The following is a 14,567-nucleotide window of genomic DNA, read 5'->3' as shown; positions in this document are numbered from 1 at the left end:
ACCCATCTAATTTTTTTCAACATCCTTCTGCTGCACCGCATTTCAAAAGCTCTTCTTGCCTGTACTGTTTATCGTCCTTGTCTCAAATCCGTGCGAGGCTGCAGTCGAGACAAATACTTTTAGAGAAGTCTTCCTAACACTTTAATTTATTTTAGATGTTAAAATATTCCTATTTCTTAGAACATGTGTTCTTCCTGTTGTAAGTCTGAATTTTATCGTCCTTAATTCTTCTCTAATGAAATATTCGAATTTGGTCCTGAAATAGTAAACCTCAACTTCTGGTTACTGTGTGTCATTTTCTTACCTAATTTCCTTATCTTTCCCTGATTTAATTCGACTACGTTTGATTACACATGTTTTACTTTTGTTGATCTTAATCTTTTAACCTCATCTGAAGACAGTATCCACCCCGTTTTCAACTGTTCTCCCAGAGAGTTGGTAGTCTCTGACTGTATTATAATATCATCAGAAAATATCAAAGTCTTTATGATGTGTTGGCAGAAGAGCCAACACCGTGTATCTAGAGGAGGCCGAAATGCACGCGTTTAAGCTCACGCAGACTGGCGTGAGGTCTGGAACAGGACAATGTAATTAATATAGCCAATAAGATACGTTGCTGCTGGAATACTTAACTTTAATCCATAAATGGTGAACATCGCTCTTGACGGTACAGGTTTTACAATCTCAATATAAACGGGTAATGGCGCCTTGCTAGGTCGTAGCAAATGACGTAGCTGAAGGCTATGCTAACTATCGTCTCGGCAAATGAGAGCGTATTTGTCAGTGTAGCATCGCTAGCAAAGTCGGCTGTACAACTGGGGCGAGTGCTAGGAAGTCTCTCTAGACCTGCCGTGTGACGGCGCTCGGTCTGCAATCACTGACAGTGGCGACACGCGGGTCCGAAGTATACTAGCGGACAGCGGCCGATTTAAAGGCTACCACCTAGCAAGTGTGGTGTCTGGCGGTGACACCACACTTTATTTGTTGTCCGTGAACTTCAATTCTCTTTCCAAATTTCTCTTTGGTCTCATTTCCTACTTGTTCAATTTACCTTTCCATAATCGTGATCATTTTAGAATAGTCCTAGGAAAATGAAGCACATTTATACAAATAAAGTTCAGTTCCCTTTCTAAATTTCTCTATGGTCTCATTTGCCAGCTTGTTCAATGTGTCTTTCCATATCACGATAATTTTACAATGATCCTCAGGAATATACGGTACACTTAAATGAATAAAATTAATTCAGTTTCCTGATGATCTAGAATTAATTAGTTGGCTTACAGCTGAAGCCAGTCACTTCCAAGTAAAGCTTGAAAGCCTGGTCTCTTTTCAACTTTAACGTAATAATTCATGAGAGACCATGACCTGGTTTTATGCTCTGAAATGTTACCCCTTTATATTAAATCTGGCCCACATTTACGTAAACGATGTCTGACTGAGATCATTGAAGTTTCAGAATGGCAAGACCTTAAGTAAAACATAAGGGAATAAAAGCTAGGCTTAAGCAGAGTTAACCAAGACAAACGTGAAACTAGAATTCTCACTGTAGACCACACATGTCTACTGACTGTATATGAAGATAAGTGGTCTGTCATAGATACAATCTGTGGAATGCAAATGGTTTTCCCTTCTGTGCCCTACGCTATATAATAATCTGAAAAACCGCGAGCTTGAGTGGTAGCAGAAATTATTTCGATTACTCCATCACCATTGATACGGGTCTCGAAGTTCCACAGCGACCTGTATCGAGGAAATTCTTACCTAATATATTTGTAACCACTATTTAAGGCAGGCACTTCTCCCCAGCTTTCAAAACAAATAAAATGAATGGGGTATCTTTCGAGAACTTTGTCCTTGCGTCGAAAGATTCATTATACAAAGACCAGGGAGGAAGATTCTTAATTCCTAAGATCCCAACTACACTCCTGAAAATGGAAAAAAGAACACATTGACACCGGTGTGTCAGACCCACCATACTTGCTCCGGACACTGCGAGAGGGCTGTACAAGCAATGATCACACGCACGGCACAGCGGACACACCAGGAACCGCGGTGTTGGCCGTCGAATGGCGCTAGCTGCGCAGCATTTGTGCACCGCCGCCGTCAGTGGCAGCCAGTTTGCTGTGGCATACGGAGCTCCATCGCAGTCTTTAACACTGGTAGCATGCCGCGACAGCGTGGACGTGAACCGTATGTGCAGTTGACGGACTTTGAGCGAGGGCGTATAGTGGGCATGCGGGAGGCAGGGTGGACGTACCGCCGAATTGCTCAACACGTGGGGCGTAAGGTTTCCATAGTACATCGATGTTGTCGCCGGTGGTCGGCGGAAGGTGCACGTGCCCGTCGACCTGGGACCGGACCGCAGCGACGCACGGATGCACGCCAAGATCGTAGGATCCTACGCAGTGCCGTAGGGGACCGCACCGCCACTTCCCAGCAAATTAGGGACACTGTTGCTCCTGGGGTATCGGCGAGGACCATTCGCAACCGTCTCCATGAAGCTGGGCTACGGTCCCGCACAGCGTTAGGCCGTCTTCCGCTCACGCCCCAACATCGTGCAGCCCGCCTCCAGTGGTGTCGCGACAGGCGTGACTGGAGGGACGAATGGAGACGTGTCGTCTTCAGCGATGAGAGTCGCTTCTGCCTTGGTGCCAATGATGGTCGTATGCGTGTTTGGCGCCGTGCAGGTGAGCGCCACAATCAGGACTGCATACGACCGAGGCACACAGGGCCAACACCCGGCATCATGGTGTGGGGAGCGATCTCCTACACTGGCCGTACACCACTGGTTATCGTCGAGGGGACGCTGAATAGTGCACGGTACATCCAAACCGTCATCGAACCCATCGTTCTACCATTCCTAGACCGGCAAGGGAACTTGCTGTTCCAACAGGACAATGCACGTCCGCATGTATCCCGTGCCACCCAACGTGCTCTAGAAGGTGTAAGTCAACTACCCTGGCCAGCAAGATCTCCGGATCTGTCCCCCATTGAGCATGTTTGGGACTGGATGAAGCGTCGTCTCACGCGGTCTGCACGTCCAGCACGAACGCTGGTCCAACTGAGGCGCCAGGTGGAAATGGCATGGCAAGCCGTTCCACAGGACTACATCCAGCATCTCTACGATCGTCTCCATGGGAGAATAGCAGCCTGCATTGCTGCGAAAGGTGGATATACACTGTACTAGTGCCGACATTGTGCATGCTCTGTTGCCTGTGTCTATGTGCCTGTGGTTCTGTCAGTGTGATCATGTGATGTATCTGACCCCAGGAATGTGTCAATAAAGTTTCCCCTTCCTGGGACAATGAATTCACAGTGTTCTTATTTCAATTTCCAGGAGTGTACATTAAAATGTGATATACTCTAAGGCAATGAAAAGCGACACACCACGAAGGAATTATCTGAATGGGAGGGAAATTGGTGGATGTGACGTACAAGTACAGACAAAAAAAGATTACAATTCCAGAAAAAATTGTTTTATTATTCAAGAAAAGAAGCTTGACAAATTCACCAAGTTAATGATGCGTTGGTCCACGTGTAGCCCTTATGTAAGCAGTTATTCGGTTTGTCATTAATTGACAGAGTAGTTGTATGACCTCCTAAGCAACACCGTGCCAGACTCTGTGTAGCTGGTGAGTTGTGTCGTCCAGATCCCAAGCTGGTTGGAGGGCCCTGCCCACGATGCTCGCAACGTTCTCAACTGGGGACAGATCCGGCGACCCTGCTGGATAGTGGATGGTTTGGCCAGCACGAAGACAAGACTTGGAAAATCTCGCCGTGTGCGAGAAATGCCGCCCCAGACGGTCACACTTCGTTGTTGGGCCGTATGGCGGTCGACACTCGAGCTGGTACCTCACCGCCGTCTGGAGACTCTCCAGACGCAGTCTTCGCTGATCATTCGGGTTCACTTCAAAGCAGGACTCCTCACTAAAGCCAATCGTAATCCGGTCAATGAGATTCCAGGTCGAAGACGTGTCTGGAGACGCTCGAGATAGCGGTGCAATACCAGCGTGACTGTCGTCGGCCGTACGGTACGACCTGACAACCAGGAGTGACCAGTAGAAACAAGGAACGCAAAGAGTCTCATTTTTTATAAAGTATATTAATCATGCGACCAGTTTCGACACTTCATTACTATCGTCTTCAGACTCCTATGCAAACTTGGTGATATCCAGCCCTCGGTGGATTAGGACAGGTACCACCTGTATTCACTATTTACACAATGTGTGTGTGCAGTCGAGCTGTGTAACAGCAACTGTCGGGCAGGAGCACGGTAGAGAGCTCACGTTGGTGTCTCGGCCACCAAATTCGCCCGATACGGACTCCGTGGCACACATACTGTGCGCCGTCTGCTCACACAGAAACAATTGACTCGTAATTTATCCAAGTGTAGACCTCTGGTGCACATAACTCCGACAATTTCGTTGATATGTAGCCTTTTTATAAGCAAGTCATGGAGGTTATTCATCATTTTGAAAAAACCGCGCCATTTTGTTTTGGTTCCTATGGTGGCATCCTACATTTCATATCCATTCTCGATTCAGACACGCAATCCGTAAAGAAAGCCGAGTTTTTGATGGGCTGAACACTGAACAATCACCGGTAAATGTAACCAGGAAGTCAATGTCCAAAGCAGGGTTAGTATTCGAATAGAAGCTAGACGTAATTTGTACGAGAGGAGTTCAATAAGTAAGGCAACACGTTCTTTTCTCTGACAGTTTCTGTCGAGAAACGCGGGATTTCGTGTGGCAGATCGTCGAATGTTCCTGCTCCTGCCCCCTTGGAGGTGCGTTTCAAGCAGACAGCTGTCACCTTTTGGCGGAAAACCAGAGCATCGCAGATGTTCACAGGCACTTTCAGGATGTCTACGGAATCGTGCCAGTGAACAAAAGCACAGCGAGTCGTTGACGAGGCATCTGTCATCATCACAACAGGTCACGCAAACCATTCCAATCTCCCACGGCTGGTAGCGCACAGCTGTGGCTCCCACAGTGTTGGAACGTGTGGACAGTCTCATTCGACACGATCGACGATCAGATACCTCGCTGCTTAACAGGACGTCTCTGCTGGTAGTGCTGACACAATCGTCCCCCAATTGGGGTGAAATGAGCTGACTCCAGGAGTCCCCACCTGGAAAAGTGCGGCCGCTGAGCTGCAAGTCTGCTTTCGACATCACAGTGGGCGACTTGCGAGTCCACGATAACGAAATGGTGAACGGACTACGCAACACCTAGTTCCCGAGCAGACAAAATCTCCGACACACTCGGGAATCGAACCCGGGCCAGCTGCACGGCAGCCAGACGTGCTGAGCACTCGGCTAAAGAGGCAGGCGGCAGCTGCGGGACCCATAGGTGGCGCCCGCTGGTTTCCTCGCCGCCTAAACAGCAGTTATGGATCATCTGTGCAGAATTGCGTGTGCGTTATGTGTCTGATCGGGACAATGTTTTGTCGAACGTCGTCAGAGGAAATGAAACACGGGTTCATCACTTCGAACCGGAAACAAAACCGCAGTCCGTGGAGTGGCGCCACACCATCTCTCCTTCGAGGCCACAGCCAGAGCCGGTAAAGTCGCGGCGGTGGTCTCCCGGAACTATGGAGGAGTCATTGTCCTTGACGTCCTCCCGTATGGTGCAACAATTACTTCTGAAGTGTCTTGTGCTGCCCTCAGAAAATTGAACAAATGACTTCTGCGCGTTTTTAGACAGAAAAATACAAACGAACTTTAATTAAATGAAACAACAAGTTTACTGTTACCAGTCACCGTTTTATTTTATTTTTTCCACGACGCGTTTCGAAGGTTTAAACCTCCATCATCGGGTGGATTTACATTAGTTAGTATTACATATGTGTGTATGTTGTGTTACGATTTTGGAGGAACTTGTGGCACTGCCTAGTGGGGAAACAAGACACTATTTCAGAATATGGTTTTGGAAAACTTTTGACAAAAAATAAACTGATTTCTAATGGTAAACTTTAATAAGTAAACTAGAGTACCTCCAGTGGTCACAGGTTCCTTTTTCTGTCGTAACACTTCACATGCATACTTTCACATTTGTAAACAAATATGGCGTCTGGAATCAGCTGGGTGCAAGGTTCGTACAGCAGAAGAGAAGACATAATCGCAAAGTGCAAAGAATATAGATAGTAACAACATTATTACAGAATAATCGTTTAAACCATTTGGGGGTGTTTGTTTTGAGGCGTCGAATATATGTGTGTGTACTTCAGGTGGTATATAAATCCAATTTTGAAAGGTTAAAACAGCTAAACATTCGTACTCGTTTATGCAATCAGGTGAAATGTTAAAATGGCTTAAACTTCATACTTGCTAATAACAATAGGGTGAAATGTTACAGGCTTGAATAACAATGATCATATTGGCTACAGTAGTAAAATCATAAATAGATGACACTCTTTGAAGAGAGAGAGAGAGAGAGAGAGAGAGAGAGAGAGAGAGAGAGGAAGGAGTGATTATATGAGAGCAAACATTTACATGGCAAGGAGTCTTAAGATTACATGTTGCATATATTAGCTGCCTAAAGGTTGGGGTAATACACTGGTTAATGTTATAAAATGTATATATAATATAAAACGGTGACTGGTAACAGTAAACTTGTTGTTTCATTTAATGTCAGTAACGGTCACGGTAAAGCCTAACCTAAAAATGTTTGCATTTAAACAAACGAACTTTTCCTTCTCCACAATTATGCAAGGCCACACAAAAGTCAGTACAGCTGACAAGTGCTCACAAGACTGTTCTTCCTTATCCAGGCCAAAAGGCCGGATCTCGCACCTTCCGAGTTTCATCTGTCTGACCCGGTAAACGATGCACTGCACAGGAAGCCGTACGTGGGTGACAGGAGGTTATCGGTGCAGCGAGACATTGGCTCCGATATTCACCAGTAGAGTGGTGGCGTAAGGCCATCGCAGTGAAAGAAGATTGTGTTGAAGACTAGGGTTTTGTAGCCAAAAAGGTGGGGAGTAATTGGTGTATTAGAATCCTGAGTAAAAGCAACCTGCTTTCAGAAAAAAAATGCTGCATTACCTATTGAACGTCGCTCACAGTAACTCATACGGCGTACAACACAAGAGTGACTCACAGCAGCTTGTCTAACCGTGGTGCTGTGAGCGGCCGGACCCATATGACACGCCTCTCACACGTCTGATGGCGCTTGTCTGTCACATGCTGCAGCGCCTCCGAGCTGCTATCAATATTGCCCACCGACGGAGGTATTGTGCTATTTCAGTGTGTAGCACAACTGCAGACACATACCCGCAAACAAACAAACGAAAGAAGTACGCAACTTCGTTTTCTCTGAGTGATGATTAAAACTTTATGACTATCCCACTTATACACTTGTGTCCAAAATTAAAGAAACAAAAGGAAAATTTGCACGGTTGCCTTTATTTTGCGACAAAACAGTGACAGGTGATAGTAAAGTAGAAACACTGTACAGAATACAGAACGCAAGCAGCTGCAAGATGCATGACGGTAGACAAAAACGTCCTTCGTTTTTTTTCCAACTTGACGGATCTGCACACATATTTCGACAAGTGGTTAATGTGCTCAGTGTGGGTGTGAGCGCCTCTGGCAGCAACACAGGCCTCACGGCACGGGGCCTGCTGTGGATGACCTCGCCACTGACGCCCATTCTTCCAGCAGCGCTGCTCCCAAGTCTTGGAGAGTGGTCGGGTGCATGCTGACGTGCTGCAACCTGTGTCCCTATAGCATTCAAATCGGGAGAGCGAGCAGGCCACGTCGTGCGTGCAATCTTCCGCTCCCAAGACAACATCGACCACCTGTGCTCTATGAGATCGAGCATTATCGTCAATCATGACGGCGTCTAGGCACGCAGCACTTGGCAAGGACCGCAGTTGAGGTCCCAACCTCTCGCGACGATACCTAACAGCAGTTAAACCTTGCCGATTCACCTGTACAGTTTCACGAAGAGGGGTTCGATTCGTCAGTATAATCCCTGCCCGTACCATCAGGGATCCTCCTCGGTCTCTTTCCACAGATTTTGGGCCCAGAAATCGTGTTCTACGTACCCTGCAGATGCGAATCCACCGAGAATCACTCCACAGATTAAATAGGGACTCATCTGTGAAAGCGACATTGGCCCACTGTGCGACCGAGGAGGTGGGTTTTTGATGACTCCACTTTAGATGTTCCGTGACGACGCCACAGAGGTAGACATACGGCACATTTCCAACATTTATTGTAGGAACCCTTCCGAACCCTTCTGCACACCGTCTGCCTCGATATAACACGTGCAGTACATGCCGCGAGCTCACATGCCGCATGCCGTGGCGGTACTGTCGTGTCGTTACAACCAAACAACGATCCTCTCTTTTGAAGTCACACGTGGTCGGCCTTGCCCCGGTCTTTCGAATACTGTTTCGATCTCTATAAACTGTCGCCACATCCGAGAAACAACAGAACGATTCATATTAAGCCATCGGGCCTCATCGGTTTGCGCCTGCCCTGCTTCCTTACTTTCTATGGCTTTGCAGCACAGTCTGTTAGGAATCTTCTCTAGACCATACTGCACCGCTTGCGACAGTGTACACAACTATTATCGATGTGGGGCTGCCTGGCAAACACTACCCTGTTTGACAGGTGCCCTGACGTCATCGTTAACACGGTTGCCTATTGACCGGAGTCCATCTTCCGCGCAGAATATGATCCTACGGATATTGAAAGGTGGCTAAACTGAGCCACAGCGCCAGAGATTGCGCCAAAGAGTATTATCAAGCCGCCTCCACAGGCAGTAGTCGTTCAGATGCGGTGGTAGAGAGTGCTGGCCGAGAAGTCGTGGTGGACTGTAGTTGTTCAGATGTAGTGGAGTGTGCTTGTCGTGAAGTCGGAGTGGAGAGTTGTAGTGAAGTTGTGGTGGAGAGTGCTTGTTCCATGTTTTATGCAGTTTTGATGGGCTAGACAGCAGATGTTGTTCGAATGGAGATATTGTAACGATCAGAGTGGTTTTCGTCAATATATATGAGGTAAAAAAAACATTCCCTTTTCTTTTTATTATTTCAATGTCTTAAATAATGCGTCATTACAGGTTCAGTCAACAAAGCATCTGGCTTATGTTCTTGTATTAGAGTGTAATTCTGGTTTTCGTGCGTAATTATAGTATTTCTATTTTTTAAATTACTTCAATATAAACTGTACTTAAAATTTCTTATCTTATTGAAGAAGAACCGTGCCAGATGTGTACGTTGAGTCACACTTCACACACAGAACAGCTACACTTGTGTTTGTTGTTTCGTAGGTTTTATAGTTGCTGGGGACTTAATTAATTAATTGTGTTAACAGAAATTTTCTTTCATTCTTTGTTGTTATTCTATGCAGTCAGATTGCGTACTAAAACTAGTCAGGGCCAACCGTTTACGAGACTGCGTAACCGGACAGACAGTAAAATTATTTGCATAATAGTTATTTAATTAGCCCCCATGCAATATCTATTGACAGTTTGTATGACTATATCGTGAATTAGACACAGGACGGGGAAATAGCTTCAATTTTTTACACCAGTGTATTTAGGGTACTGTCTCGGTACTGGCCGGCCGCGGTGGCCGTGCGGTTCTAGGCGCTGCAGTCCGGAACCGCGCGACTGCTACGGTCGCAGGTTCGAATCCTGCCTCGGGTATTGATGGGTGTGATATCCTTAGGTTATTTAAAGTCGTTCTAAGTTCTAGGGGACTGATGACCTAAGATGTTAAGTCCCATAGTGCTCAGAGCCTTTTTTTTTTACCTCGATACTGTTATTTTGATAACTGTTTGTGACGTCCCGGTGTGCAGCTTTCTTGCATGCAGCTGGTGACTGTTGTTGTGGTGCACGTTGCAGGCATCAACGTCCCTCGGAGCCGGTTCCTGCCGGTGAAGAAGACGTCCGACCTGCTGCTGGTGATGAGCAACCTGTACTCGCTGAGCAACGGCTCGCTGGTGATGAGCCTGCAGCGCATGTTCCCCACCACGCCGCTCATCAAGCTGGGCGACAAGCACTTCGGAAAGGTGCGTGCGGTGTTTAGCCGGCGATGCAGCCTCTCCGTAACCTTATGGCGATTTCCTTCGTGGGGGTGACCTTATAAAACCTGGTTTATGCCAGAGCCGACACAAGGAAACAAGCAAAACGAACAAAAATTCCCTCTGATACAAAAGGTAGGCGAGTGCGAACAAACTCCTTTCGGTCGTGTTAGCTTTCCATTCACAATTGCTCGCTTGTGTTCCTCTGGTTGTCAGCCTCTTAGCGAAGCATCAAAGGATCTTTGTGTTCTCTCTGCTTCGGCGCAAGCAGTGCAGACAGCTTTCATGTGCTGTCTTCTCTACTTCTATGGCCTGGAGACCACGTCATGCCGGCTGTGGTGGCCACGCGGTTAAAGGCGCTACAGTCTGGAACCGCGCGGCCGCTACGGTCGCAGGTTCGAATCCTGCCTCAGGCATGGATGTGTGTGATGTCCTTAGGTTAGTTAGGTTTAAGTAGTTCTAAGTTCTAGGGGACTGATGACCTTAGAAGTTAAGTCCCATAGTGCTCAGAGCCATTTGAACCACGTAATGTAGTGTATAAGAACGGACAGCGTGATTCGGCTGCTCCTATCGCTGGGTTTTATGCAATCTACAACGCCTTCAAATACCATCAGCGAGATTTTCATATGCTCTCGCTCACTACACGCAAATTATTAGTCCTACAGAAAAAAGTGAACAGGACTTTTGTACGAAATTTAATAAAGTTAAATTTTGTATTGGGATGCGTTTTCGCTGGAGGCTATAGTTTTCGAATAAGTCAAGAGAAATGTAGAAAAAAGACAGTAAAACGCGTCTTTCTTGAATAATTCGAAAACTGTGTCCTCTGGTAGAAACGTCTCCCAGTATAAAATTTAATTACATTAAATTAATGTAGAATTAATAGTTTGCACGTAACGAACGAGACAATATTTGAAGGCTTTGTGGGCTGCCCACAACCCAGCAATAGTGGTAGCGGAATCACATTGTATACTGCCCAAAGAAATTAAAGGGCCGCTTCTTTGAAACCCCTTCATTTCCTTCCACTGCGACGCATATGTTAGAAATTTAGCTCGAAAATGCCGACAAACTTCCTCTGTAAAGGTGCAGAAGCGTGGAGCCCTGCGACGTAATAGTCGGGGTCAGCGACGCTTCGTAAAGCAAGGTACTGACACGTATTTCTGTACTTTCAACATTGCAGCACAGTCAGCAATCGTGATAATCTAATATATATGAAACTATCAGCCTTGATTTCGGTAATGAAACCAACCTTCACCTAGGTTTCAGCCCATATAATTGAGCCTTGTTTAGAAGATATACCTGAATCTATATTTTGTCTAAGAGGGCATGGTCTAAAAATAGTTTCACGTGAGCTCCCGAGGCCCACCACACGGCGTCCATGGAGACGAGGCGCACGCTACAGCTTAAGTCAAGTCTCGGTGTTGACGTAGTACTCATGTAACGCATTTTTAAAATGCGACTACGCCTATTCAGGCTGTTTTAGTTTCATTTCTAGACCGTGCCCTCTTAGACAAATTATAGATTCAGGCATATCTTCTAAAGAGGGCTCAATTATTTGAGCTGAAACCTAGGTGAAGGTTGGTTTCATTAGCGCAATCGAGGCTGATAGTTTCTTATATATTGACACGTACACAAAAACGCCAGAGGTTAGAAGTTCACGCGAGGTGTAAAGTGGTCTAATGGTGTCACATTAGCACCAAATTTCCCCAAAATTCTGTCCAGTGGCACCGTGCAAGTGTCACAGCATGAGAAGGGCGTCATACCTTGCATTACCCACATGTCATCTATTCCTTGGAGCATATGCGACGGAGTTCAGAGCCGGGACCCCCTACGTCGAAATCGAGTGACTTTCTTATGGGTGGCGGAGGAAAACATATCGGACACACTGCTCTTTAGAACTGGCACAAAAAGATCTCAAGAGGTGTCTAAAAGCGCATGAATGCAGTCATCCCTTTCCTTCGGGCATTCACACATTTTGCGATCGAATACGACAGTTAGCAGTGCGATGTTCTTGACAACTTTTGACATTGCTGACACCTCCCAGACCATTCGACCCTCTCGAAGGACATCATGGAGCTGCAAGCGCAATGATCGTGATTGGGGTTAGATACCCATTTCGAGTGACTCCATGTTTTGCTCTAGTGTACAGGGTGAAACCACTAGAGACCAGTCTGAACCGTTCGACCAAATGTGAACGCAATCCGAAGCAGAAAAGGATATTCATGCTTCTTATCGTTGCTTTTTCGCGCCCTCCAGTGGCGTATACAAGGAGAGGAGGGACAAAGGGTGTGGGCTACGCCATTGACACGTTCAGCTGGTAAAACACTTAACCGCGTGAATAAACCGGCCCCTCTAAATCCCCCTCCCACCCTCAGTGCCATCGACACAGCTATTTGGGCGCTTCTGAAATACGTCTGTGCAGACACAGTCGTCCACCGATCTCTACGCGCCGGAGGAATAGACAACCTTTCGACAACCCTCCGAGTCACAGCCAGCCATCAGGCGCTATTGCAAACTGTTATCCGTAATTCGATTAGTTTGTGTCAACAGGATTTCGCTCCTTTGAAAATGGCGTACTGTTAAAAAGCGTGAAGATGAAATAAATTAAATAATTACTTGTGGTCAAGTGCAGAGTGTTAATATAGGCTCATCTTCTGTCTTCTAAACTTCATAGTAGTTCTCCTGCATACTCTGCGGAATGAGCATTTTTTGAAGAAAGTACGAGGGCAGTTCAATAAGTAATGCAACACATTTTTTTTCTCGGCCAATTTTGGTTGAAAAAAACCGGAAATTTCTTGTGGAATATTTTCAAACATTCCCGCTTCGTCTCGTGTAGTTTCAATGACTTCCAACAGGTGGCAGCGCTGTACGGAGCTGTTAAAATGGCGTCTGTAACGGATGTGCGTTGCAAACAACGGGCAGTGATCGAGTTTCTTTTGGCGGAAAACCAGGGCATCTCAGATATTCATAGGCGCTTGCAGAATGTCTACGGTGATCTGGCAGTGGACAAAAGCACGGTGAGTCGTTGGCCACAGCGTGTGTCATCATCGCCGCAAGGTCAAGCGAGACTGTCTGATCTCCCGCGTGCGGGCCGGCCGTGCACAGCTGTGACTCCTGCAATGGCGGAGCGTGCGAACACACTCGTTCGAGATGATCGACGGATCACCATCAAACAACTCAGTGCTCAACTTGACATCTCTGTTGCTAGTGCTGTCACAATTGTTCACCAGTTGGGATATTCAAAGGTTTGTTCCCGCTGGGTCCCTCGTTGTCTAACCGAACACCATAAAGAGCAAAGGAGAACCATCTGTGCGGAATTGCTTGCTCGTCATGTGGCTGAGGGTGACAATTTCTTGTCAAAGATTGTTACAGGCGATGAAACATGGGTTCATCACTTCGAACCTGAAACAAAACGGCAATCAATGGAATGGCGCCACACCCACTCCCCTACCAAGAAAAAGTTTAAAGCCATACCCTCAGCCGGTAAAGTCACGGTTACAGTCTTCTGGGACGCTGAAGGGGTTATTCTGTTCGATGTCCTTCCCCGTGGTCAAACGATCAACTCTGAAGTGTATTGTGCTACTCTTCAGAAATTGAAGAAACGACTTCAGCGTGTTCGTAGGCACAAAAATCTGAACGAACTTCTCCTTCTTCGTGACAACGCAAGACCTCACACAAGTCTTCGCACCCGAGAGGAGCTCACAAAACTTCAGTGGACTGTTCTTCCTCATGCACCCTACAGCCCCGATCTCGCACCGTCGGATTTCCATACGTTTGGCCCAATGAAGGACGCAATCCGTGGGACGCACTACGCGGATGATGAAGAAGTTATTGATGCAGTACGACGTTGGCTCCGACATCGACCAGTGGAATGCTACCGTGCAGGCATACAGGCCCTCATTTCAAGGTGGCGTAAGGCCGTAGCATTGAATGGAGATTACGTTGAAAAATAGTGTTGTGTAGCTAAAAGATTGGGGAATAACCTGGTGTATTTCAATGCTGAATAAAATAACCCCTGTTTCAGAAAAAAATGTGTTGCATTACTTATTGATCTGCCCTCGTATATTGTGGAGACATGACCTAGCCACAGCCTGGCGAATTTTTTCTACGGTGTATTTTCACTCGCTAGTGGCGTGTGCACGGATTTGTAACTTCCTGGCAGATCAGATATGTGTGCATATGCGAACTTAAATTTGGGACCTTTGCCTTTTATGCGACAACGCTCTAACTGAGATATTCTAGCACAACTCATGACTCACCTTCAGAGTCTCTCTTTCGAAAGTACATCCAAACTTCACAGAAGTTCTGCTACATACCTTTTCGGAGTAGTACTTCCGGAAAGAAGGGCATTTGGGAGGCATGACTTAGCTGCAGTCTAGAAGATTGTTTACAAAATGAATTTGCACTCCGCAGCTGAGTGTTCGATTATTTGTAACTTTCTGGCACATTTAAAGATCGCTTATGAGTCCTTTCTTCTAGGAGTATTTGTCCAAGAAAGTATTCAGGAGAAGTTCTGTCAAGTTTGGAAGGTAGGGGAAGG

The 14,567-nt window shown here is 46.4% G+C and overlaps 1 protein-coding gene across 1 annotated transcript in view; it reads left to right on the top strand.

Moving 5' to 3' along the window:
• LOC126106547 (UTP--glucose-1-phosphate uridylyltransferase-like) overlaps positions 1-14,567 on the top strand; it is a 120,284-nt gene that overhangs the window by 93,820 nt on the left and 11,897 nt on the right. Inside the window, exon 9 of the mRNA XM_049912886.1 lies at positions 9,852-10,018. Within this exon, the coding sequence (XP_049768843.1) occupies positions 9,852-10,018 (167 nt within the window). The remainder of the gene's footprint in view (positions 1-9,851; positions 10,019-14,567) is intronic.

This window comes from Schistocerca cancellata, chromosome 10, assembly GCF_023864275.1.
Source record: "Schistocerca cancellata isolate TAMUIC-IGC-003103 chromosome 10, iqSchCanc2.1, whole genome shotgun sequence".
NCBI classification, from domain to species: Eukaryota; Metazoa; Arthropoda; class Insecta; order Orthoptera; family Acrididae; genus Schistocerca; species Schistocerca cancellata.
The sequence above is the reverse complement of the archived record's forward strand: the minus strand, read 5'-3'. Positions and strand labels throughout refer to the sequence as shown.